The sequence below is a fragment of the Hyla sarda genome, chromosome 7, assembly GCF_029499605.1.
Source record: "Hyla sarda isolate aHylSar1 chromosome 7, aHylSar1.hap1, whole genome shotgun sequence".
NCBI lineage: Eukaryota > Metazoa > Chordata > Amphibia > Anura > Hylidae > Hyla > Hyla sarda.
The window spans coordinates 115,516,222-115,542,634 of record NC_079195.1 but is presented as its reverse complement, the minus strand read 5'-3'; the positions used below and the strand labels follow the sequence as shown (position 1 = coordinate 115,542,634).

General features: G+C 42.0%; 1 protein-coding gene across 1 annotated transcript; it reads left to right on the top strand.

Moving 5' to 3' along the window:
* The first annotated feature begins 14,567 nt into the window (after positions 1-14,567).
* On the top strand, positions 14,568-25,870 carry NODAL (nodal growth differentiation factor). The gene is made up of 3 exons (XM_056529247.1): positions 14,568-16,011; positions 20,604-21,370; positions 25,183-25,870. Exons 1-3 carry the CDS (start codon positions 15,675-15,677, stop codon positions 25,333-25,335), a joined length of 1,257 nt encoding a protein of 418 aa, XP_056385222.1. The 5' UTR covers positions 14,568-15,674; the 3' UTR covers positions 25,336-25,870.
* Positions 25,871-26,413: the final 543 nt, after the last annotated feature.

The window sequence follows — 26,413 nt, the reverse complement described above, 5'->3', positions numbered from 1 at the left end:
ATCGGCACCCGGGGTCAGCCAGACGGGACGCCAATCAATGCATGCTGTTGCCACCACCAGAATGCCATCATCGCAGAGCTCAGCAGTGTGGCATTTTTTTTGTGTGTCTGCCTCTGACAACAGCGAGGCCATTTGCAATCTGTGCCAAAGAAACTGAGTCGTGGGAAGTCCAACACCCACCTAGGCACAACTGCTTTGCGAAGGCACATGATGTCACATCACAAATGCCTATGGGATCAACATGTCAGTACAAGCAGCACACAAAGTCAAAGCCGCCATCCTCCTCCTGGACCAGCATCTTCAGCCAGGTCAACCACTGCTGCCCTCCATGCCCCCTCTCAACCATCCGCCTCTCCGTCTCTCGCCTTGAGCAGTTCCTGCTCATCTGCCCACAGTCAGGTGTCTGTCAAGGAGATGTTTGAGCGCAAGAAGACAAAATGTCTCAAATGTCCCGGCGTCTGACAGCTGGCTTGTCGGAACTGCTAGCCCGCCAGCTTTTACCATACAAGCTGGTGGAGTCTGAGGCCTTAAAAAAATTTGTAGCCATTGGGACACCGCAGTGGAAGGTACCCGGACGAAATTTTTTTGCACAAAAGGCAATCCCCAACCTTTACTCCATTGTGCAAAAGGAAATTATGGCATGTCTGGCACACCGTTTAGGGGCAAGGGTCCATCTGACCACTGATACCTGGTCTGCAAAGCATGGTCAGGGCAGGTATATCACCTACAATGCGCATTGGGTAAACCTGGTGACGGCTGCCAAGCATGGAATGCGTGGCTCTGCAGAGGAGTTGGTGACACCGCCACGACTTGCAGACAGGCCTGCTGCCACCTCCTCTACTCCTCCTACTCCATCCTCTTCCATAACATCCTCGGCCGAGTCCTCTTCCACTGCTGCATCTTGCTCCACATCACCGGCACCCCCCCCCCCCCCCAGCTCCCCAGGTGCTATTCCACATCCCGGATACGGCAGTGTCACGCCATCTTGGGGTTGACTTGCCTCAAAGCAGAGAGTCACACCGCACCAGCGCTCCTGTCGGCCCTGAACGCACAGGTCGGCCAGTGGCTGACTCCGCACCAACTGGAGATCGGCAAGGTGGTTTTTGACAATGGAACAAATTTGTTGGCGGCATTGAGGTTGGGCAAGTTGACACATGTGCCGTGCATGGCACATGTATGTAATCTGATTGTACAACGCTTTGTGCTCAAGTACCCAGGCTTACAGGATGTCCTGAAGCAGTCCAGGAAGGTGTGTGGCCATTTCAGGCGTTCCTACACGGCCATGGCGCACTTTTCAGATATCCAGCGGCGAAACAACATGCCAGTGAGGCGCTTGATTTGCGACAGCCCGACATGTTGGAATTCAACACTCCTAATGTTCGACCGCCTGCTCTAACAAGAAAAAGACGTCAACGAATATTTGTATGACTGGGGTGCTAGGACATCATCTGCGGAGCTGGGAATTTTTTTGCCACGTTACTGGAGGATCATGCGCAATGCCTGTAGGCTCATGTGTCCTTTTGAGGAGGTGACAAACCTGGTCAGTCGCACCGAAGGCACCATCAGCGACATCATACCGTTTGTTTTCTTCCTGGAGCGTGCCCTGCAAAGAGTGCTGGATCAGGCAGTAGATGAGCGTGAAGAGGAAGAGTTTTGGACACCATCACCACCAGAAACAGCCTTATCATTATCGCTTGCTGGACCTGCGGCAACGCTGGAAGAGGATTGGGAGGAAGAGGAGTCAGAGAAGGAATGTGGCTTTGAAGAGGAGGAGGAAGACCAATCATAGCAGGCATCCCTGGGTGCTCCTTGTCACCTATCTGGTTCCTGTGGTGTTGTACGTGGCTGGGGGGGAAAGAAGATTATACCGTCCCTGACATCACTGAGGACGAGGAATGGGACATGAGTAGCTCGGCATCCGTCCTTGTGCAAATGGGGTCTTTCATGCTGTCGTGCCTGTTGAGGGACCCTCGTATAAAAAGGATGAAGGAGAACGACCTGTACTGGGTGTCCACGCTACTAGACCCCCGGTATAAACATAAAGTGCCTGACATGTTACTACATTACAGCAAGGCGGAAAGGATTCAGCAGGTCCAAAATAAATTAAGAAGTATGCTGTACACAGCGTATAAGGGTCATGTCACAGCACAACAGGGATCTAACAGGGGAAGAGGTGAAAGTAATCCTCCTCCTCCTCCCACGAACACGCCGGCAAGGACAGGATGCTTTACAGACATGCTGTTGATGGAGGACATGCGGAGCTTTTTAATTTAAAATTCGTCTGCCCATTGAAGTCAATGGCGGTTTGCCCGGTTCGCGAACTTTTGCGGAAGTTCGCGCTCACGGTTCGCAAACCGAAAATTTTATGTTCGCGACATCACTACTCAAGACCCTCTGGAAGGGATAGCTCTTCATAAGCAGGGCAGAGTTAGCTGATGGATGCATTTTTTCCTATCAATCCCTTTTCTTTAATTTCTCTCTTTTTCTCCCCTCTTCTCTACTCCTGTGTCTATGTTAACTAGGTGCTAATTCTTCACACACTTCTTTCTTTTGTCCCTGTCCCAGTTCTGCTTTCTCCACTGTTTCTATGCGTACCTCTTCGTATATTCCACTAACCTTGGATGTGCTTCATGTGCCTGAACATGCTCTGATTGGATTGATCTATTACTATAACTATATATAGATATTGGCTTATCATATTTTCATTATTACTTCTGGTTCACTTTAGATTTAAAAAAAAAGTTGCAGGCAAAGTGATGTCTGTGCACCAAATTTATCAAATGGGGCACGGACATTGATGAATACCCGCTGAACTGCTCTGTTTAAATGTCGCAGAGCAGTGGTGGGTCGTGTGACAATTGTATTAAAAGTAGCACCGACCTTAAAGGGGTACTCCACTGGGAAAAAATAAATGATCAACTCTTGCCAGAAAGTTAAACAGATTTGTAAATTATTTCTATTAAAAAATCTTAATCCTTCCAATTCTTATCGGATGCTGTATGATCCACAGGAAGTCATTTTATTTTTGAATTTCCTTTCTGCCTGACCACAGTGCTTTCTGCTGACACCTCCGTCCATTTAAGGAACTGTCCAAAGTAGGAGTAAATCCCCATAGAAAACCAATCCTGCTGTGGACAGTTCCTAAAATGGACAGAGGTGTCAGCAGAGAGCACTGTGGTTAGGCAGAAAGAAAATTTAAAAAGAAAAGAACTTTCTGTGGATCATAACAGCAGCTGATAAGTACTGGAAGGATTAAGATATTTATATTACAAATCTGTTTAACTTTCTGGCACCAGTTGATTAAAAAAAAAAAAAAGTTTTCCAGTGGAGTACCCCTTTAATACAATTGTTGCATGGAGACATATAGGGCAGGGTTGAATTGCCCTGTGATATCTTCTTAATATGGTCCGAGCGACTTTTCTCAGAAAAGTTGCACATGATAAATTACTTTGTGATGTGGTAATAAAAAGTAAATGTTCTAAATTAAATGTCACAGGAAAAGTCGCATAGAACCGGCCTGCGACTTTTCTTGCGACAAATTTAGATGAAAGAAGCCATCTAAATTGCTTGATAAATTCCCCTCAATATTTCTCTCTGCATGGGTCTGTGAAATATTGATAGTTGTTTAGCAGGAAAATCCCCTATAAGAACCCCTTTAGCTATGCTTGTGCTGTCCTAAATATCAGCTATAGGTGACAAAGTTGTTAGTTGCCAGTCATTTTCCCTCAAATGGCCCTTTTAGAGGGACCAACGGCCTGCAGATAATAACCATGGAACTCTATGATTGGTGCATATTTGCGGACCTTTCACAAGGTTTGACCAACTGTGTGGCTCGACTGTACATTCATGTGCCCTTTAAATTCATCATTATTGGCCAAATATCCCCAGGGGCCTTAACAAATAGTGCCACCAATGGTCTAACCAATGGGACCCATCTCTCAGTGAGGTGTTGCAGACGGGACGTGCTCCATACAATTCTACAGAAGTGCCGAAAGGACCTGAGCACAGCACTCAGGCATCATCGGAGATCCGTTTGGAAATGAATAGAGCACAGGCCATCTACCAGTAAACTACACACGGACCTCAATGAGAGAGCTGAGGTCCCGTTCCGAAGATCAGCTACTTATCCCCTATCCTGTGGATAGGGTATAAGTTAATTGTGGAGTTCTCCTTTAACATCAGTCAAATGTTAATCTGTTGTGTTGGATTTTTTGATTGGTATTTGACATTTATCTGTGATCTATGGAAGGATTTACTGGTCAGAAGGTAATCAGATGTTATAAAAGACTTGTGCTTCCTCCCTTTGCTGTCCCTTTGCCTAACTGTGTTCACAGATCATTTGAGAAAAATGACATATAGTTTGTGACATACGGTATATATTTCTATAATTGAACTACTTAGTGAGAAGCTAGTCTAAAATGACTTCTAGCACCTTGCCTGGTGTCTTACATATTCATTGCAATGAACACTTACTCTGCAGGGAGTAATTACTTTAAGGAGACAAGTGTCTGCTCAAACCAATAGGCAACTCCACCCTACATGTCCAATATCATTCATTTACAGCCTTACAACTAGAATCAATGTACGCACTGTAATTAAGACAGAATAACAATCCAGGAAATGACAAAGTGACCAGTTTTGTGTAAGGAGCTCGGTGTATTCTGTCAATGCAGCTACTGGTTAGTGCAATTAGTGAACAAACAGAAATCATTCTTAGCGGCTCATGAATTCTATTTAAATTGGTAGCTTAAGTAAACATCTCTTTCACAGTGTGAACATGCACGGTAAAAAGAAAGGTGCAAACACGTATATTATGCTTCATTTTGCTAATACTTTTTCTAACGCTTGTGACTCAAGATAATAACATGTTGAAAATCGGCTAGGCATCTTAAAGCCTACTTCGTTCCCAATATGATTGCTGATCTTTTAGATCAGTGTTTATTTAATGCGCTATTACATAGTTCAACTATTACACAGGCAGGACCACATGAATAATGCTGGATCTGCCATATAGCCCTTTACATTCATCATTGCCGGCTGCCCATCCCCCATTTACACAAGGTGACTGACAATTTTTTGCCCTGCCAAAATGATGAAATCAGCTAACAAATAAGTATTTGTTAATTACTCAGCTGCCTGCTTGGCCTATTACACATGCCAATAATGGCCAATTTGTAGAAGTGCCCTGTTTTTCTGCAAATGTTATAGCTATTTTATGATCTATGCCAGTCAATATATGATAAAATATAAAATATATTCAAAGACAAAAACGCAAGACCTGAACTGGCTGTGGTCCCTTCCCACCTGTCTCTCAAGTGATCGCTGGACTCTCCTGTGCTTGAGATGCTGCTCCAGTGTGACTCTTTGCTGTTTCCCCGTTCGATGGACTCCTGCCAGTTGACTGGATATCTTTATTGTTACTTGTTCCCAACACCCTGACCATAGATCCATTTACTAGTCCATACTGCCTCTCAGCCATTAGTTTTCATTACTTGTTCATAGCCTGTTACTCGTTAGTGCCCCTCACTCCTACATTTGTGTTGGGCTCCATCAGTTGTCATACGGTCCTTTTTAAGGCCCGCATTGTTCCTACTAATTGTTTACTGTGCACGATGATGATCTCTGACTGTATCCACCTTTTGCTCTGGTGTGCCTTCTACGCTACCCACATTAGTATAGACATCGGACTGGATCCGACTAAGTCTGTGGCCCTTATGGCCTTCCTCTTTAGACCCTTTGTACCTGTGTCTATGCAGTTACTGTTTTCCCTCTTTTATGCCCTCTCTCACCCCTCTGTTCTCTCTTTTGCTCCCTCTTTTAACATGTGCCTTGAGCTTGTGCGATGCTGGCCTCTCGGACTGGACTTCCCACCGACCCCTTGCCTCCCTGGTGAGTTTGCTGTTATTTTACCCATGGCAGCTGACATTAATGTCTCTACCCTTAATGTTAAGGGTTTTAACACACCAGAGAAACAAGCCCAATTATTGTACTCCCTACCTAAGCAACGGGTGCATGTCATTGCCACACAAGAGACACACTTTAAAGTAGGTCACCTCCCAACACTCACCAACAGATACTACTCGACCTGGATACATTGTGTTAACCCAGAGACCAGAACAAAGGGAACATCTATTGCCTTCCACAAGTCCCTCCCGATTACAGTCCGCTCCTCCATCTCCGACTCTAACGCGCGCTATGTCTTTGCTACCTGTTCACTCTCTGACAAACCCCTCACTGTAGCATCTATCTACGCCCCAAACCATGACCAAGTCTCCATTCTCATAAAAACCCTGCATGCGCTTTCACACTTTGCGGATGGCCCTATAATCTTGTGCAGAGACTTCAATCTGCCCCTCCGCCCTACAGTTGACATCGCCTCGGGCCACACCTACCTCTTACACGCTAAACTAAGAGCTCTAAAACGCAAACTTCACCTTCACCAATTGGTAGACGTCTGGAGGGCCCTAAGACCCCAAGACTGAGACTACACGTTCTACTCATATCCTAGACACACTTACACTAGGATTGACTATGTATTTTGCTCGCACTCCCTCCTGCCTCGGTTCTCCTCGGCCGAGATTGGGGTGGTGACCCTCTCGGACCATGCCCCAGTTATCTGCACCTTCTCACTGCCCACTTTTGCTAAACCTCAGGCCTCCTGGAAGTTAAATGAATCTCTACTGCTTGACGAACTGTGCCTTCGGGATCTCTAGTCAGACATTTCTCACTTTGCTCAGGATCATGCTCATGATGCCTCTTCCCCCTTAATTAAGTGGGAGGCACTCAAATGTGTACTGCAAGGTACTCTGGTGAGGCATGGGGCACAGCTCAAGAGGGCAGCTTCAGACAAAACTAAACTCACTACTTCAGCAACTTCACGACTTAGAGTCACAACACAAACTTTCACAGCTGGAAGCGACCTTTCGTGACCTTCTCAAGGTGCGCCAAGAACTTCTGGCATTGCTTAACGCCAAACATCGATGTTACCAACAAATCACGGGTAAATTGTTCTACACATGGGGTAATAAGTCGGGTCGCCTTTTGGTAAGAGCTTTGAAAGATAGAAAATCCTCCCTGTACATTCCCGCTGTCCGCTCTATATCTGGACAGACCAGATCTCACTCCGGACATTCTGGAGGCCTTCCGCTCCTACTTCACAGACCTCCATAACCTTCCTAAACCACCGGGTCTAGACTCTTCCCACACCTCCCCCCCCCCTCCACTGCCGTTCCACGCCTCTCCCCCGAGGCTAATGCCACACTTGAAACTCAGTTCACCCTTGAGGAACTGACCCTCGCCATCTCCAACATGCCTGCGGGCAAGAGTCCCGGACCGGATGGCTACACGGCTAAATTTTTCAAGGTCCTCAGGGAGGAACTGACCTCCTCCCTATTGACCACCTTTAATGATGTTTCCGACACATCCTTCATTCCCCAATCCTTTCTTAGAGTCTTTATTACAGTAGTCCCTAAGGAGGGGAAGGACCCCCTCCTGTGCCCCAGTTACAGGCCCATATCATTGTTAAACTTGGACGCCAAGCTCTTTGCAAAACTCATAGCTAATAGATTGGCCTTCCATATGGAATTTCTGATCCACCCGGACCAGGTCGGATTCATTTGAAGTAGGGAGGCGAGGGATAACACTCTCTGTGCCTTCGCTGCGCGCCATAGCAACACACCTCTATTCTTGCTCTCGCTTGACGCGGAGAAGGCCTTTGACCGGGTGGATTGGGAATTCCTAGGGGCCACCCTGTCCCAAATTAGCCTGGGTTCTTTAATGACGCAATGCATCATGGCCCTATATAGATCCCCCCTAGCTCAACTTTACATCAATGGCCAACTGTCCAAACCCTTTGAGATTTGTAATGGCACGAGACAGGGGTGTCCCCTTTCGCCTCTCCTATACGTACTCTGTATGGAGCACTTACTCATTGCCATTCGCAATATCCCAGACATAAGGGGTTTGCCCGTGTCTCGTGGCCATTGTAAATGCTCAGCATTCGCTGATGATGTACTACTATTCCTGTCCTCCGCGCTCACCTCACTACCGTCCTTGCTAGCTACTATTTCTGACTTCTCCCAATACAGTAACTATAAGTTGAATCCCTCTAAGAGTGAAGCCCTGAACATTTCCCTCCACCCTCATATTGTCCAAACACTCAAGTCTCTTTATCCCTTTAGGTGGCAACCGGTGTCCCTTAAGTACCAAGGCATCCACGTTCCTGCTGATCTAACAGCCGCATTCCGAGTCAACTTCCCCCCCCCCCTGTTGCACGTGTTGCGCTCAGACCTGGCCAGATGGGTGCGCAGAGACTTCTCCTGGCTGGGCCGCATTAATATCTTTAAGATGAACGTGCTCCAACTCCTTTTATATCTCTTTACCTGTGTCCCCGCACGCATACCCCGCACCTTCTTCCGGGAGGTGTTCGCGCTCCAGTCTGGCTTTGTCTGGGCCAACGGCCGTCCAAGGTTGGTCAGGAAATTTCTATATATGGGCGTAAGACGGAGGGGGGGCTGGCACTGCAAGATTGCCTCTCTTACTATCTAGCGACGGTCCTGGTACGCGTCCTGGATAGCTTTTGAATCCACAATGGAAAGCAGTGGGTGAAACTGAAGGGCCAGTCTTATGGCGTGGCCCCCAGGAACCTATTGTGGCTGCCTGATACCCTCTCCGCCATGCGTACTTCCACTGCCCTGTCCCCGGTTGCTCTCACCTGATGGCCCTTTACTACCCCTGTTTGGCAATAAATCATTCCCCCCTGCTCTCTCTGCCCCTACATTTCTCTCCCTGAAATGGACAGATGGCCCTACGTTTCAGTCGTTGCTGCTAAACGATGGCCTGGAATCGCTTTCTGACATCTTGAGAGATTCCCCTACTCCATAATCCACTACAACCAGCTGCACCACTTTTACGTCTCCCACAAGGGTCCCCTCCTTCTCCACCGCCCACTCACCCAGTTTGAGAGCCTCTGTGTTATGGACTCGGCATTTCCGCATGCGATTTGGGTCTTATATTCCCTACTCTTGGATGCAAGCTCCTCTACCCCACTCCCTTTCTGCTCTGCCTGGGAGAGGGAGCTCGGCTGTACGCTATCGGACTAGGTTCTGCCACAAGTCCTCGATTTCTTGTCGCACACACGAAACCAATTTTAAAATGATGTCGCATTGGTATAGGGTACCTGCTCTCCTCTCACACACATACCCTTCTGTCCCGGACACTTGTTGGAGATGCGGACACACGGGAGGGACCATGACACACATCTAGCTGACCTCACGGGGTCTTGAAGACTACTGGTACTTGATCCTTCACACGATACGCTCACTCACTTCCTTCTCTCTCCCGAAATGCCCAGCTGCACTGCTGCTTTCCATCCTCCCTCACGCATCGTCCAAACCAGCCGCAAAATTAACTCACTTCCTCCTGCTGTCCGCGACAGCGGTTATACCTCGTTTATGGAAATCCTCTACTCTCCCAACAATATTCGGCTTGGCTCAAGGAAGTTTCTCAGGTGTGTCGCATGGAGGAATTGCTGGCGGATTCCCAGAGCCAGCTCCTTAAATTCCAAACGATCTGGTCCCCGTGGCTGCAATTCTTGTCCTCCCCTGAATTTCAGACTCATGGCGTACCAGAGTGATGCATCACTGGGGTTGGTGTCGATGTCCAGGTCCGAGAGGTATGTACAATACCACACTCATTACGCCTTCTTCTCTACCTGTTTCTACTTCTTTGTCTTTCCCCCTCCCGCTCCTACTTACCACATTCATCCTTCTCCTCTCTGACCTCATCTGCCCGACCCCGTCTTCCTCCTTTCCCCCCTTTTTTCCTGCATTTCACCCCCCTTCCGTTTCCTCCCCTTGTCTCCCCCTTCCCCCCAGGTACGGATGTTATACTCCTAATGCCCTTCCACAACCTTGCTCAATACTGAATGTACTATTACGCTTCTACTTCTTTCCTGATGATAACAATAAAGCATGATGTGGACCTTGTACACACCTCGCATCCTTCTACTCTCCCTATGATCAAATGAAAGTGTGCACATACCACCTCTGTACCACATGCACCAAGGAGTTGCCTTCTTCTTCATTGTTCCTCCGTATTTGTCCACTGGAGGTGTATTGTATTCTATTATGCCTAATGTTATTTGTAAAATACAAATCTGATGGGTCAGCTATAACATTTAAACAGTACAAGGAGCTTAATAAAATCTGTAAAAATGTAATAAAAACAGCAAAAATTCAAAATGAGAGACAGGTGGCCGAAGAAAGCAAAACTAATCCTAAATATTTTTTTAGATATATAAATACAAAAAAACCAAGGGCAGAGCATGTAGGACCCCTTAATAATGATAATGGGGAGGTTGTCACGTGCGATCAAGAGAAGGCGGAGCTACTGAATGGGTTCTTTAGTTCTGTATATACTATGGAAGAAGGAGCTGACATTGGCCAGGTCAGTGCTGGTAACACATCATATAATGTATTGAACTGGCTTAATGTAGAGATGGTACAAGGTAAGTTAAGTAAAGTAAATGTAAGCAAATCTCCAGGGCCGGATGGACTACACCCAAGAGTTCTTAGAGAGGTAAGTTCAGTAATATCTGTACCCTTGTTCATGATATTTAGAGATTCTCTGGTGTCTGGTATTGTGCCAAGGGACTGGCGCAAGGCTAATGTGGTAGCAATCTTCAAGAAGGGCTCTAGGTCTTCGCCAGGCAATTATAGACCGGTAAGTCTAACGTGCATTGTGGGTAAATTGTTTGAAGGACTTATAAGGGATTACATACAGGAATACATAGGGGATAATAGTATTATAAGTGATAGCCAGCATGGGTTTACTAAGGATAGAAGTTGTCAAACCAATCTAATTTGCTTTTATGAAGAGGTGAGTAGAAGCCTTGACAGAGGAATGGCTGTGGATATAGTGTTTCTGGATTTTGCCAAAGCGTTTGATACTGTCCCTCACAGACATCTGACAGGTAAGTTAAGGTCCTTGGGCTTGGAAACTTTAGTTTGTAACTGGATTGAACACTGGCTCATGGATCGTACCCAGAGAGTGGTGGTAAATGATTCGTACTCTGATTGGTCCCCGGTTATTAGTGGTGTACCCCAAGGTTCAGTACTGGGCCCGCTGCTGTTTAATTTATTTATCAATGATATAGAGAATGGTATTAACAGCTCTGTTTCTATCTTTGCAGATGACACCAAGCTTTGTAGCACGGTACAGACTATAGAGGATGTGCATAAGTTACAAGATGACTTGGATAGACTAAGTGTCTGGGCATCCACTTGGCAAATGAGGTTCAATGTGGATAAATGTAAAGTTATGCATCTGGGTACTAATAACCTGCATGCGTCGTATGTCTTAGGGGGGATTAAACTGGCAGAGTCACTGGTAGAGAAGGATCTGGGTGTACTTGTAGATCACAGACTACAAAATAGCATGCAATGTCAGGCTGCTGCTTCCAAAGCCGGCAGGATATTGTCATGTATAAAAAGAGGCATGGACTCGAGGGGCAGGGACATAATACTCCCCCTTTATAAAGCATTGGTACGGCCTCACCTGGAATATGCTGTTCAGTTTTGGTCGCCTGTTCATAAAAGGGACACTGCGGAGTTGGAAAGGGTGCAGAGACGCGCGACTAAACTAATATGGGGCATGGAACATCTTAGCTATGAGAAGCGATTAAAGGAGTTACAATTGTTTAGTCTTGAGAAGAGACGTTTAAGGGGGGATATGATAAACGTATATAAGTATATAAATGGCCCATACAAAAAATATGGAGAAAAACTGTTCCAGGTTAAACCCCCCCAAAGGACGAGGGGGCACTCCCTCCGTCTGGAGAAGAAAAGGTTTAGTCTAAAGGGGCGGCACGCCTTCTTTACCGTGAGGACTGTGAATTTATGGAACGGTCTACCTCAGGAACTGGTCACAGCAGGAACAATTAACAGCTTTAAAGCAGGGTTAGATACATTCCTGGAACAAAATAACATTAATGCTTATGCAGAATTATAAAACTACATCCCTTTCCCTTATCCCCTTACATCCTTCCCTTCAATCCCCTGGTTGGACTTGATGGACGTATGTCTTTTTTCAACCATACTAACTATGTAACTATGTAACTATGTATTTGGTATACGTTTACCTGTGTTCTTACAAAACTTTAATAAAAGCTTTACTTCCAAAAAATTTTTTTTTTTATATATACCTTGTACTGTAATCATGTTTTACAGCATGCATCTTAAGGTTTTCATACACATTAATCATAAATCATCCGAACCTGGACCTGGCCGACTGTCTAATATGTACTCTCTGCCAATAGATGATGTTGTGGGAGAGAAGGGTTGGATATGTTAGATTTAAGCAACCAAGTCCCTTTATTCTCAAAAAGATAAGTCACTGCCAGAACTGTCTGGCAGTGACTTATCCTTTTTCTCTCCATTGAGAACACATAAACGTTCATCCGTGCTAAATGTTTATGTGTATGTACGGAATGGAAAAGATAGCTGTTGGTTGAATAAACATTCAGCTGACAGCTGCTGAAAGTGCATAGCCACCCTAAAGGGGTTATCCTGGAATCGAAAAACAGAGATAATTTCTTTCAAAGACCACTCCCTGTCTGTCTCCAGGTTGGATGTGGTTCTGTAGCATGGTTCCATTGAAGTGAATGGAGCCAAGTTGTAATGAAGGAAAATAGGTATTTTTTTCGATTCCTGGATAGCCCCTTTAACCCCTTAAGGACACAGGGATTTTCCATCTTCATTTTTTCACCACCAATTCTACTTTGCAGTGACATTAGTCCTTTTACCATAATATGCACAGCGAAGCGGGGAAAAAATTTCATTTTACGACAAAACTTAAGAAACAATGCCATTTTGAAACTTTTGGGGGCTTCCGTTTCTACGCAGTGCATTTTTTGGTAAAAATTACATCTTATCTTTATTTTGTAGGTCCATACGGTTAAAATGATACTCTACTTATATAGGTTTGATTTTGTATTACTTCTAAAAAAAAACATAACTACATGCAGGAAATTTCATACGTTTAAAATTGTCATCTTCTGACCCCTATAACTTTTTTATTTTTCCACATACAAGCTCATTTTTTGTGCCAACGATCTGAAGTTTTTATCGGTACCATTTTTGTATAGATCTGACTTTTTGATCGCTTTTTATAAATTTTTTCATGATATAAAAAGTGACCAAAAATACGCTATTTTGGACTTTGGAATTTTTTTGCACGTACGCCATTGAACGTGCGGTTTAATTAATGATATATTTTTATAGTTCGGACATTTCCACACGCAGCAACACCACATATGTTTATTTTTATTTACACAGTTTTTTTTTTAAATAGGAAAAGGGGGGTGATTCTTACTTTTATTAGGGAAGGGGTTAAATTATCTTTATCTTTAACTTTCTTTTCACACTTTTGCAGTGCTATAGACCCCCCTCCTCCCCCCTAGTGGCTATTACACTGAACATGCTGATCTCATACACAGATCAATGCCGTGCATTGACACGGCAAAGATTAGTGTTATCGGCGGTTGATTGCTCAAGCCTGGATTTCAGGCTTGGAGCAATCAGTCGCCGATCGGAGGCAGGTAAGAAGACCTCCTCCGCTCGCGTTCTAGCTGATCAGCACATCGTGATTTCACCATGATGGTCCCCATCAGCCCATCTGAGCTGCCGGGAAGCCTTTACTTTCATTTTAGACACGGCGATCAACTTTGAACGCCACATCTAAAGGGTTAATAGCCTGCGGCACAACGATCGCTGTTAGCCTAGGGTCCCGGCTGTCATTAGCCCTGCGTCCTTAAGAGGTTAAGGTGTTACTGTCGCTTTTTTTAAACTTTTGAGACGTCATATAGACATGTCCAAAGTTTTTATCGGTCAGGGTGTCAATGCTGATTCCTAAATATAGCTGGGAGAAGCACACGACAGCGAGCTTCACTTTCTGGCTTGGTGCTCCATCTAATTTGTAGCAGAAGATGGGCTCCATTATGGAATCTTTCTCCTTCAATGAGTTAGAGTGAGTGCTGAGCTGGGGAGTGAAGCATGCTGCCACTCATGATCACAACTTATTAAAAACTTTGGACATGTCTGCATTCTATATGTCTATAGTAACACCTATTTATAACTGTAGGTTGATTTAATTTTTTAAAGGTGGCACAAGCCAAGGCAATGCTCTCTCTAACATAAATACAACCTAGCAAGTCTAAAGAGACTCCATCAGGGGGATGGGAGTAGTGGGAAATTTCATGTAGAGCCTTGCTTGGGAATGTTTTCTTAATCCCATTCCCGCTGGATTTCTGGCCACTATTACCCGTTCTTGCAAGATGTGTGTTCTATTCCCACCCACTCCCGCAACATGTGTCCAATTATGCCTGCTCCTGCAAACATTTTGTTATTTTTAGAGATAGTACCCCTGTGTCATTTCATCACTCATAATATGAGCCAGATGATGCACTAAGTGCGCAAAACATATGTTGCTCTGCATGCTGGAAGCACCCGCTTTTTGTGACCCCCATGTCGTCTACTGAAGAAAGCACGGAAGAAAACACTGGTGAGTGCAGCCTCTCTCTTTCCTCTTATCTATATTGTGGAACACTGGACTGTTTAACTGAGGCTATCTTGCACCACCACCTATTGCCTGTTGGAGATAATACCATAGAAGAAGTGGATAATAACACGGAGTATATAGAAGTGCTGGTTCCAATCCTACTTTTGGACTTTGTCCATTTTAGCAGCCCCCTGTGGCATTTTGGAGGGACTGCACAAGATTTTGTGGGACCTACTGTATGTTCTGTGACCACCTGCTCCTGCCTGCAACAACCTCATTATCACCTGCAAGTTTTTTATTGGGTCCTGTAGGACCCACAGGGTCCCAATCCTGATGCATGACTCATTCAGGTGATGGTTAGTAAAAACCATTTATTTCAACCATTATCTTAGGTGTATGGTCAGCCTAAACCATGCCATAGTTATACAGTTGGTCTAAATTTGTATTGAACCCAGTTGCCTATGGCCAAGCTGTTCTAGGTCTTGAGAGAAGCACTAAGATTGGATAATAATGGTGGGCTTGACTGTGTCTGTAAACTTGTTTTAACCTAATGTTTAAATAAGAAATCAATGTAGTTTGTGAACTTGTTTTAACCTAATGTACAAATAAGAAGGCAATATAGTTTGCGAACTTGTTTTAACCTAATGTATAAATAAGAAGGCAATATTCACTTTATCGAAAACATTCTGGATGGACACCAAACTCTAAGGACTTGGATGTTACTATGTGGTCTTTATTATCATAATGATTTGACACTTACTATGCAGCTATGAGTCCATTTGTCATACTAGTTGCCAAAACTCATTAGGAGATGCCCCCATTCATTATAAAAAAAATCCCCAAATAGCTAGCATTGTACTGTGTTACCATAAATACAGACATTTGTTCAGATGTAGCTTTGCAGCTGGCTATTATAGACACATACTATTTGTTGTTCTATACATTTATCACATTTATAAAGTCTATTATCTTCTCTAATCCATGTAAAGAAATGTCCAGACGAAGGTGTAACTCTTTCCTTAGCTTCCAATAGGCTTAGACAGAATGACCAGCTAATTGAATATGCATTATGCATTAGCCATTCAAGTGAAGCCCAATAAAAAGCCAGGGCACATTGTATGCTGTCAGTCAACACCAGCACATACACACACAGGATAACAATGGCTGTCTACTCCTATTGTATTTTCCTTCTACTGCTCATACCTGGAGCAAACTGTTACACAGTGAAAAGTTACCTTAGACCAGATTCCCGTACTCTACAAGAATATGTCAACAGAACTGACAAAGAAGAAATCATGGATGGTGGCTCAACACATCTACCCAACTTCATGCTCAGCCTCTATCAAAGGTTTCATCGTCTAGAGTCCAGGCATGGAGAAGACCTGATACCAGCGATACCACATGGCTTTCCATCCAGTCCACAAGCTGACATTATTAGGAGCCTTGCAGCCAAAAGTAAGCATGCCTTCTTCTTCTAATCTGTCTTAAGTGTTTTATGTTATACTAAATAAGCATAGGTGGGATTACAGTGATTATTGTTTCGTTGCATGACTTTAGAAGCATTGCCTAAACATTATACTGTTTGTATACTAGATGTTCAGAACTGATTGTGCCATATATGCATAAATATGGGTATTAGCCTAAGGAGGATGTCAATGAATGTAGAACCATTATGTCCTTATCCCATATATTAATTGTAACAGGTAATGTATTTATTTATTGCAAGGTTCAATCATTTACAACAGAGCCATGACAAGTATGAACAGCTACCAACATATCGTAATTGATTTATGTACAGACAACAGACCCCGTTGAATTTTTTTTTAGCTTTTGTAAGGGTTTTGTAGGGGTTCCACTATTCTAGACTAGAATAATGCTGACAGTTGCACCGTACTTGCCTCTGTCAACAACACTGATGGCCTGCCAGACTAAGGCAAATGTGAACAGAGCCTTAGTTTATGTCTATAAAAGTGCACTAAGAGACACTAGAAATAAATGGCAACATTTAGTTCCCTGCTGGGAATCTATGAGAATTTGCCATATGTAGTAGTATTATCTATTTTTGTTAGCTAGCGGTACTTATGTGAGCAATTCAGTAGTAAATAACAGCTAGGTGTCTGATAAGGTTTGTGTTGATAGTGGCAGTATTGGCAATGTGTGATAACAGAGCTGTGTGATTCTGCTACTATGCATAGGTATAACAATACATATGACCTTGCTTAGGAATGACACTCATTGCAATGCTATTAGCATAACACCAAAGACTAGATATTTTGTAAAGTGCACTTCAGTCTCCTTTTAGAATGCTTAGAGTAGGATTTGCTTACAAAAAATCCATAGGTTGTGTATAGTCTTCTTTTAATTTGATTTGTGTTTGAAGACCAGTCTAGTAGAAATCTCTAAACCAGACACACTTTAGTGAAGTCCTTAAACACAACACTAATACACATCCTATTCTTAGAAATGTCTGAATGAGGTCTCATCAGAAGCCTTATACCAACCATCAGCCCATCAGGAGTCCTCAGCAGTATTGTTCTCTATAGACTAAAGAGCAGTCGATTGAGTCATAGGCCAGACAATCCTATAGAAAACCCACAAGACCTACACTACTGCAATCCACATCTGAGTGCTTTAAGTTCAGCAAAGACATGTTACAGCAAAAGTCCTTTCTACATCGCTCCTGTTTAAGGTCCCCCAATACACAATATTTCACATGTTTGCTTCTTAATCAGAACCCCATAATTCTAAACTAAAAGATTTTAAAATAAACCAAACAATTTCAAATCTGCTTTCTGAACATGGAAAGTTTTGAAGCTAACATGATTGTAGTGTATGTCAATCTTAGTCTTTTGTGATTAAATATATGAAAATGTTATATAACCAATATTATATAAACCAAAACCTGCTCAAAGGCTTCACTGGATTTAGTCATAGTGTAATATTATTTTAATAGTCTATAGCATTCGACATCCATGTAGTCTTCACTTTATGTCAAGGGCAAACATACCATGCAGCTGCCATGGACAGAGAGATCCCATCACTGAAAGGTCCCACACTATTTGCCAATGAACGTCTCGAGCCTGTGAATAATTTATGCTGGTGTATTTCAAAATACCATTAAAATGGTATAGGCTTTAAAAGACCAAACACAGTGTGACTACTTTTGTTATGGTTTACACCAGTATATGTTTTATTTGAGGGATAGAAGACCATAACTTAGACTTCTAGTGCTTAGTTTTCTCAATCTGTCTGAATACAAACTGTCTGGTTTTCCCATATCAACCAATCACAGCTCAGCTTTCATATCTTAATGACCTCTTTTAAAATGAAAGGTGAGCTGTGATTGGCTGCTGTAGATAAAACCAGACAGTTTTGATTTCAGGCAGTTTGATAATGGGCTTATATGTTTTATATAAGGAATAGAAAAGTGTGGTAGTCCATTCTCCATTGGTCCTTATATAAAACATATTTTTTTTATTTTTTTAATAGAGGTTAGCAAAACAAGAATTTATAGAATAGAAAAATAGTTTATAGAATTTCTCTATTTTTTTTTATTATGCCATATCGTAGATATTTCCAAACTATGTTGGACTCCCTCGATCTTTTTAAGCCTTGCCCAGGTCTTGATCAAAAATCCACCGCTGGGTTTTTCCTGTACCCCCCCCCCCCCCCCCCCCCCACACACACACACACACACACACACACACACTTCCATTACACCGGATTCCAAAATTTTGAATATATTTTTACATTTCCCTTGGAAACTTTCGAATACATATCTCAACAATCTATCATTCCACCAATCAATTAACCACGCAAGTTGGGTGGCTACAAATTAATTTTTAATGTCTGGGAATGATAATCCAACTTTATCTTTTTGTACACAAATGTATTCCACCTTTATTCTCGTATGCTTCCTCCCCCAAAGTAAGGAGATAAAAATAGCAATAATTTGCTTAAATATTTTATCTCCAAACCATATGGGAGTCCCACAGAACAATAAAATGTATATAAAACATATTTACTGGTATAAAACAGACTAAACTTAGTTACAAGTAGACTATGTTTGGTCTATTTAAGCCTAATGCTATGCGGCCATATACAGTTAGATCCTTTTTGACAGTATTCTGACATACACCCATGGTAGGGGGGCATATAGGTTATGTTAATTTGGCCTTATCCTAATAGTATTGTATAAAGCATAAAGCTGTGTCACGGATCTGACTAGGAAGGGGCTTTCCATGGTGCTGTTTGCCCAGTAGTCACACAGACCAATGAGACATAGGACTAGGATAGTAAACTGACTCTTTATCATCATGAAACACTGTGTATAGTTTTATATATTCAGTAACTATACATAACAAACAAACATATCATGTTTTTAAAAAAATTATAAAAAAAATACAATATGCATTCAGCTGTACTGCTATATATAACTTACAGTAGCTTTTATGCAAATGCAGTATTTGCAGTAAGCTTCAACATTTATTGGGTTTTCTGGAAGGATTAGTTAAGTGTCAACCACTTTGTATGTTGTTAAAACTTGTTTGCCACTTTTGCAATTGCAAAGAAAGAAAGTGTGAAAACAAACCCTACAGGCATAAATTTACATGTGGTCTAGATCAAATTAACAAAATCTAATCCCTCAACCACTAATACAAATGAGGTACACAAGGGATGGTGAAATGCAACAGGAGGTGGAAGATGGCTGACATAAAAGGAAAAGGCCACAGAGCAGATATGTAATATCCCTACACAGGGTTCATGTAAAACAATAATACGTTAAGAAAAATGAACAGGAGGAAATAATTAATTGATGGATTGTATGGGGATACTTGTAGTTGGTTTCTCAACAATACATCAGTTGCATAGGAGATGTTTAAGTGTTTTTGTCCAGAAATAGTGCCACTCGCATTCATAGGTTGTGTCAGGTATTGCAGCATCTTATCATCATTTGTTTTATAGTCTGTTAAGCTAAACAACAATGCAGACAATGCCACGACTAAGCGCTCTTTAGTATGAAATGGCCCATTAGTCATTATCTGTATCTGTGACTGGGCTGTTTAGAAAATAAATACAGTGGTCCCTCAAGTTACAATATTAATTGGTTCCAGGATGACCATTGTATGTTGAAACCATTGTATGTTGAGACCATAACTCTATGGAAACCTGGTAATTGGTTCTGAAGCCACCAAAATGTCATCCAAAAATAGGAAAAAGTGAGGATAAAGATAAATAAGTAGATAACTAATACAGATAAAGCAAATCCTTACATATAAAAGTAAGAATGATCTGCCGGGAGCTGTAAATCTCTGTCTATTTCAGTGTTTCCCAACCAGGGTGCCTCCAGCTGTTGCAAAACTACAACTCCCAGCATGCCCGGACAGCCTTTGGCTGTCCGGGCATGCTGGGAGTTGTAGTTTTGCAACAGCTGGAGGCAACCTCTTTGGGAAACACTGGTCTATGTAGAGGACAGGAGCTTCTTCAGGGTCCTGTACAGAACACGCAGTTTCCTAAAAAAAGGAAAATGGAGCCGCCCTCACCTGATGCCCAAAGGAGAAGCTAACCCTGGCACAGGTAAAGAGTACAGAATATGTAATACCTCCCTGTACTGTAGGGGGCGCTACCAGACACCAGTCAGTGCATGCACAGGGGTTTTACCTGTGAAATATCCATTCTGATTCTTCCAGCCATTGACACGTTTCGCAGATTCCAAAGCATTGTATGTTGAGTTTGGTTTCAAGTTACAATGGTCCAGAAAAGACCATTGTATGTTGAAACTATTGTATGTTGAGGCCATTGTAAGTTGAGGGATCACTGTATATCTGCATAAGTGGTAAGGGCCATATGAACTATCTTTATATGGAATTATAATTATAAAGGTAAGTTAGCACCTCTATGGACTCCTATAGCATGCCACAGTGTTCAGATGGTGCATAAGAATTTGAATATATAATTTTACATTAAAAAGCTTGCTAGTATAGTGATGTGGTTTTCAAATGTGTTCCTTTCTTATTAGCTTAAAAATGTTATGTTCTTTCATTCAGGCATTGACAAAATGGGAGAAAGATGTGTCCTGGTTTTCGACTTTTCATCTCTCAGCCATGATGAGGAGCTTCAATTTGCAGAAATTCGAATTAGAACATCCACAATGGAAAAACCTGTTGGAGATGGAACACACGTGACTATGGATGTTTTTCATGATAATTCAGCATGTCAAATATCTGATGAATTATGCAAAAACCATGTCTATTTGGGCATGTTTAAAAGTGCGCTTCGGTCCAAAACTTCAGACAATTGGATGGTGATAAATGCTACAGAAATTGTCTCCAAGTGGTTTGATATTTCAAATAAATCTGGCATCCACCCAGCAAAAGTTAAAGAAAGGTTAATAGGACCAGACGATATTAAAAACCGATACAGAGAGCACACGTCTGAAGATCAGCAGGTTCTGATGTTTATATATTCCAATACTTCCAACAAGGAGAGGTCTGTGGTGACTGCTACTCTTCTACTAGATGCCACACAGTCAAAATACCTTACTACAATGCCAATCATTAAAAACATCACTGTGTCCAGAAGACGTAGAAGAAGCCATATGATTAGAGATCGCATGATGGGCATCAAGCAAGCTCCATCTGTTCCCAATCCAAACAATCTTTGCAGAAGAGTAGATTTCATTGTAGATTTTAAGATGATCGGTTGGGATACCTGGATCATTCACCCAAAAAGGTATAATGCCTATCGGTGTGAGGGAACCTGCCCAAGTCCAGTAAATGAGAGTGTCAAGCCAAACAATCATTCATACCTACAGGTAAGGATTTATTATCTATTAAAGGTGGATATAAAAGTATATATTTTATCAACTTTTGTAAATAACGTCTGGTTACATTGATTGCAAGAGAAAAATTATCTCAACATAATCAGATTATCTGTCTTCCTGTAAAGTAGGCCACACATAAGGGCTTTTAGACAATTTAAGGTGCCCATACACCTCAGACTAAATTGGCCAAAACCACCGCTAAGATGTGTGGTGGCCTCCCGACTCTCCAGCAACAAATGATGTTGGTGGGAAGAAGGGTCAGACATGTTGAATTTTTAACACCCACCCTTTTATTCTGGGAGAAATAGGCCGGCACCAAAGCTGTGTCTTTGGCTTATCACACACCCTTCCCTCCATATAGGTAACACATAAACGTTCAGCTGTGGCCGAAGAAACTTTTGAATATGTTTTACTGCCTTTTTTGTTCATGGCTGATCTTCCAGATCTTCCATGATCTGTAACCTGTTTGGACTTTCATTCTAGGGTTGTAGATCTGTCTTTTGGCATCAATGACTTTCAGCATTAACTTTTAGACATATATCTGACTTTGGTTGACATTGATCATACCTATTCCTGTAACAACAAGGGCACCAATGGTTGGCTGAGAATTGCCTAAATGTGCCTTTTCGGTCATCCAAACTCTGTAGTGTATGGCCAGACTTAGGGTTTCATGATACTATGTCTACCAGTGAAAAAAACATAGGTACGCAAGTAACAGATTGACTAGCCATCTCAGCAACTAGGGCATAAAGTATTTCATGTTGGTCTACTAAAAGATACTAGATACAGTTTACTATGTGTAACCTACCTTTATTCTATGTGTCACATAAAAATTGTGGCTTACCATAGGAAAATAAATATTGCTCCTCGAGATGTCTAAAGGGAAGAAGTCTGAAGCTTTAAAACTTGTCTAACTAACTATAGTGAACCACTTCAGCAAAGTAACTTTCATTTTGAACTTATCTGTAGAGTTTGACCTTCTTCAAACTTGTCGCATCCTTGGCCACTTGCTGTGAGGAGAAGTGAGATAATCTCACATTCTTACACTCCCCAAGACAATCAGCAGGAAGTCCTGTACAATTAGCATATGGCAAGCTTCTTGTTTAAATGAAACCGATTAATGGCATCCTTCAGCAAAGTTTACAAATGCCACCAGACTTTTTAATACTTACTTAAAGAGTAAAATAACACATGGAAAAATATTCAATTTGGGCTTCTTTGCCACAAAGGGTACAGAAGTATCTTAGAATAGAATAAAAGCATTGTAGAATAAAAGCCTTTAAAAATGTAAATGTTACCGATTGTGACAGACAGATAGATAGATAGGCATGAAAAATACAGCACTCAAGAAAACGGTTATGCAAAGTGTGTATACCGAGCCCCAGGTATATGTTATATAAACCACAAATGCCAGCGCAGCACTCCAGAACTGTAAAAAAATAAAAATAAAAAGTGGATTAATTCACAAAAAAAGCCACCATGTTTAGCCTTGTTATTAAAGGGGTAATCCGGTGGAAAACATTTTTTTTTTTTAAATGAACTGATGCCAGAAAGTTAAACAGATTTGTAAATTGCTTCTATTTAAAAATCTTTACTCTTCCAGTACTTTTTGGCAGTTGTATGATACAGAGGAAATTCTTTTCTTTTGGAATTCATTTTTTGTCTTGTCCACAGTGCTCTCTGCTGACACCTCTGTCCATGTCAGGAACTGTCCAGAGCAGGATAGGTTTGCTATAGGGATTGCTGTGGACAGTTCCTGATACAAGCATCAGGTGTCAGCAGAGAGCACCGTGGACAAGATAAAAAAGAATTTCCTCAGTAGCATACAGCTGCTAAAAAGTACTGGAAGAGTAAAGATTTTTTAATAGAAGTAATGTATAAATCTGTTTAACTTTCTGGCACCAGTTAATTTAAAAAAAATTTTTTTCCACCGGAGTACCCCTTTAACCCCTTAAGGACTCAGGGTTTTTCCGTTTTTGCACTTTCGTTTTTTCCTCCTTACCTTTTAAAAATCATAACCCTTTCAATTTTCCACCTAAAAATCCATATTATGGCTTATTTTTTGCGTCGCCAATTCTACTTTGCAGTGACATTAGTCATTTTACCCAAAAATGCACGGCAAAACGGGAAAAAAAATCATTGTGCGACAAAATCGAAGAAAAAACGCCATTTTGTAACTTTTGGGGGCTTCCGTTTCTACGCAGTGCATATTTCGGTAAAAATGACACCTTATCATTATTCTGTAGGTCCATACGGTTAAAATGATACCCTACTTATATAGGTTTGATTTTGTTGCACTTCTGGAAAAAATCATAACTACATGCAGGAAAATTTATACGTTTAAAAATGTCATCTTCTGACCCCAATAACTTTTTTATTTTTCCATGTACAGGGCGGTATGAGGACTCATTTTTTGCGCCGTGATCTGAAGTTTTTATCGGTTTGATTTTTGTTTTGATCGGACTTTTTGATCACTTTTTATTCATTTTTAAATGGTATAAAAAGTGACCAAAATACGCTTTTTTCTGACTTTGGAATTTTTTTGCGCGTACGCCATTGACCGTGCGGTTTAATTAATGATATATTTTTATAGTTCAGACATTTACGCAGGCGGCGATACCACATATGTTTATTTATTTATTTTTTTACACTGTTTTATTTTTTTTATGGGAAAAGGGGGGTGATTCAAACTTTTATTAGGAAAGGGGTTAAATGACCTTTATTAACACTTTTTTTTTACATTTCTTTTGCAGTGTTATAGGTCCCATAGGGACCTATAACACTGCACACACTGATCTCTCATGCTGATCACTGGCGTGTATTAACACGCCTGTGATCAGTGTTATCGGCGCTTGACTGCTCCTGCCTGGATCTTAGGCACGGAGCAGTCATTCGCCGATCGGAAACCGAGGAGGCAGGTAAGGGCCCTCCCGGTGTCCGGTCAGCTGTTCAGGACGCCGCGATTTCACCGCGGCGGTCCCGAACAGCCCGACTGAGCAGCCGGGTCACTTTCACTTTCGCTTTAGAAGCTTCTAAAGGGTTCATACCACACATCGCCCCAATTAGCGATGTGTGGTATTAGCCGCGGGTCCCGGCTTCGTATCGCGGGAGCCGGCGCAGGATGTAAATATACGTCCTGCGTCGTTAAGGGGTTAAACTGGCTCCAGAAAGTTAAACAGATTTGTAAATTACTTCTATTAAAAAATCTAATTTTTTTCAGTACTTATGGTCTGATGAAGTTGAGTTGTTCTTTTCTGTCTAAGTGCTCTCTGATGACACGTGTCTCTGGAACCGCCCAGTTTAGAATCAAATCCCCATAGCAAACCTCTTCTGCTCTGTGCAGTTCCTGAGACAAGCAGAGATGTCAGCAGAGAGCACTGTTGCCAGACAGAAAACAACAACTCAACTTCAGCAGCTGATAATTATTGAAATTATTAACATTTTTTAATAGAAGTCATTTACAAATCTGTTTAACTTTCTGGAGCCAGTTGATATAAAAAAAATACCCCTGGAATACCCCTTTAAGGCTTTTTTTCAAGCAGTGTAACACATACCAATATAAAATATAACATTACATAACATTACAAATATGCAAAGAAGTGTAAAATAAACTGCCCAGTGCATCAGATTAAGGGATACATGATCATGACACTCTGGCCATACGATTTTGAATCATTACATGTTGGAACAAATTTGTTCTAGATTTGTTCTATTGTTAATGTGAAAGGTTTTTATTAATATAATGTTTCATCAAAATTATCAAAAATGCTTGACTAATTTGTGTCTCTACATTTATGTTACAGAGCTTGGTAAACCTCTATAACAATAGAAAAGCCCCAGAGGTGTGCTGCGTTCCCACCAAGATGAGTTCCCTCAGCATGGCATACTATGACCATACGGATATTGCTTTCCAAGTTCATGAAGGCATGATAGTAGAAGAATGTGGATGTCAGTGAAGTTAAAAAAAAAAAATTGTTTCGGTACAAATAACCCAACAATTTAGCAACATGGAACCTTTGGATGTATTACCAGTTACCACCATTAGCTGAGATATTTTGCACATATCTATCATCATAATGGACCCATTACAGTAATGTGCACAAACTATGTGAACGGAATGGTTATGGTTCCCAAACCACTTGTCATCAATGTAATTATGTACAAATGTATATTGATATAGATATATATATATAGTATTTATTTATTTTTTCAAAGTAGTTTTATATGAATTTCTAAAATAAAGGAACATTTAATAGATGCTGTTCAACTTGATTAATAGAATGAAGGAACTTGAAATATTATATTTATTATGTTATCTAGAGAACATTAACAGAAAGGAGAGGCACTCCATGGTGCAGGATAGCTACAAAGTACAGGTAAAGGGGGGGGAGGAGATAAGCAGTTTACCGAAGCAAGTTGTGTACCCGCATACACAACAATGGTGAGCGCGTGGATGAAGGTAAACGTTCAGCCTGACTGCAGCTTTCCTATGTAGAGATATGGAACAGCAAGCAACTTCAGTGTAGAACAGGAATCAACGGCGCAGTGCAGGACTTCAATCATGGGAGACACCAGGTAGCGTGTAAAATCTTTACTAGAGAACCATGCAACGCGTTTCACTGCACAAGTGCAGCTTCCTCAGCCATCATGATGAAGGAAGTTGAGGAAGCCTGCACTTGCGCAGTGATACGCGTTGCATGGTTCTCTAGTAAAGATTTTACACGCTACCTGGTGTCTCCCGTGATTGAAGTCCTGCACAGCACTGTTGATTCCTGTTCTACACTGAAGTCACTTGCTGTTTCATTTAGAGAACAGTATCACACTTAACGTTCTGTAGGATAAGAAACGCAACCCCTCTGAGCACCAGAGAGTGGTGTCCAAAAGTAGTTCTCATCTTCCTCCTAAGTAGATACCGTATTTTTCACCGTATAAGACGCAATTTTTCTGGGGGGAAAAAGTCGGTGCGTCTTATACGGCGGATACACCCCTATCGCGGCGGTCCCTGTGGCCATCAACGGCCGGGACCCGCGGCTA

What these genes read in the sequence shown, in the direction of transcription:
- NODAL (XM_056529247.1), top strand. Translation starts at nt 15,675, where the DNA reads ATGCTGTCAGTCAACACCAGCACATACACACACAGGATAACAATGGCT. An exon ending in TAGGAGCCTTGCAGCCAAAA is followed by an intron (nt 16,012 to 20,603) that starts GTAAGCATGCCT and finishes TCTTTCATTCAG; the next exon opens with GCATTGACAAAATGGGAGAA. An exon ending in ACAATCATTCATACCTACAG is followed by an intron (nt 21,371 to 25,182) that starts GTAAGGATTTAT and finishes TTTATGTTACAG; the next exon opens with AGCTTGGTAAACCTCTATAA.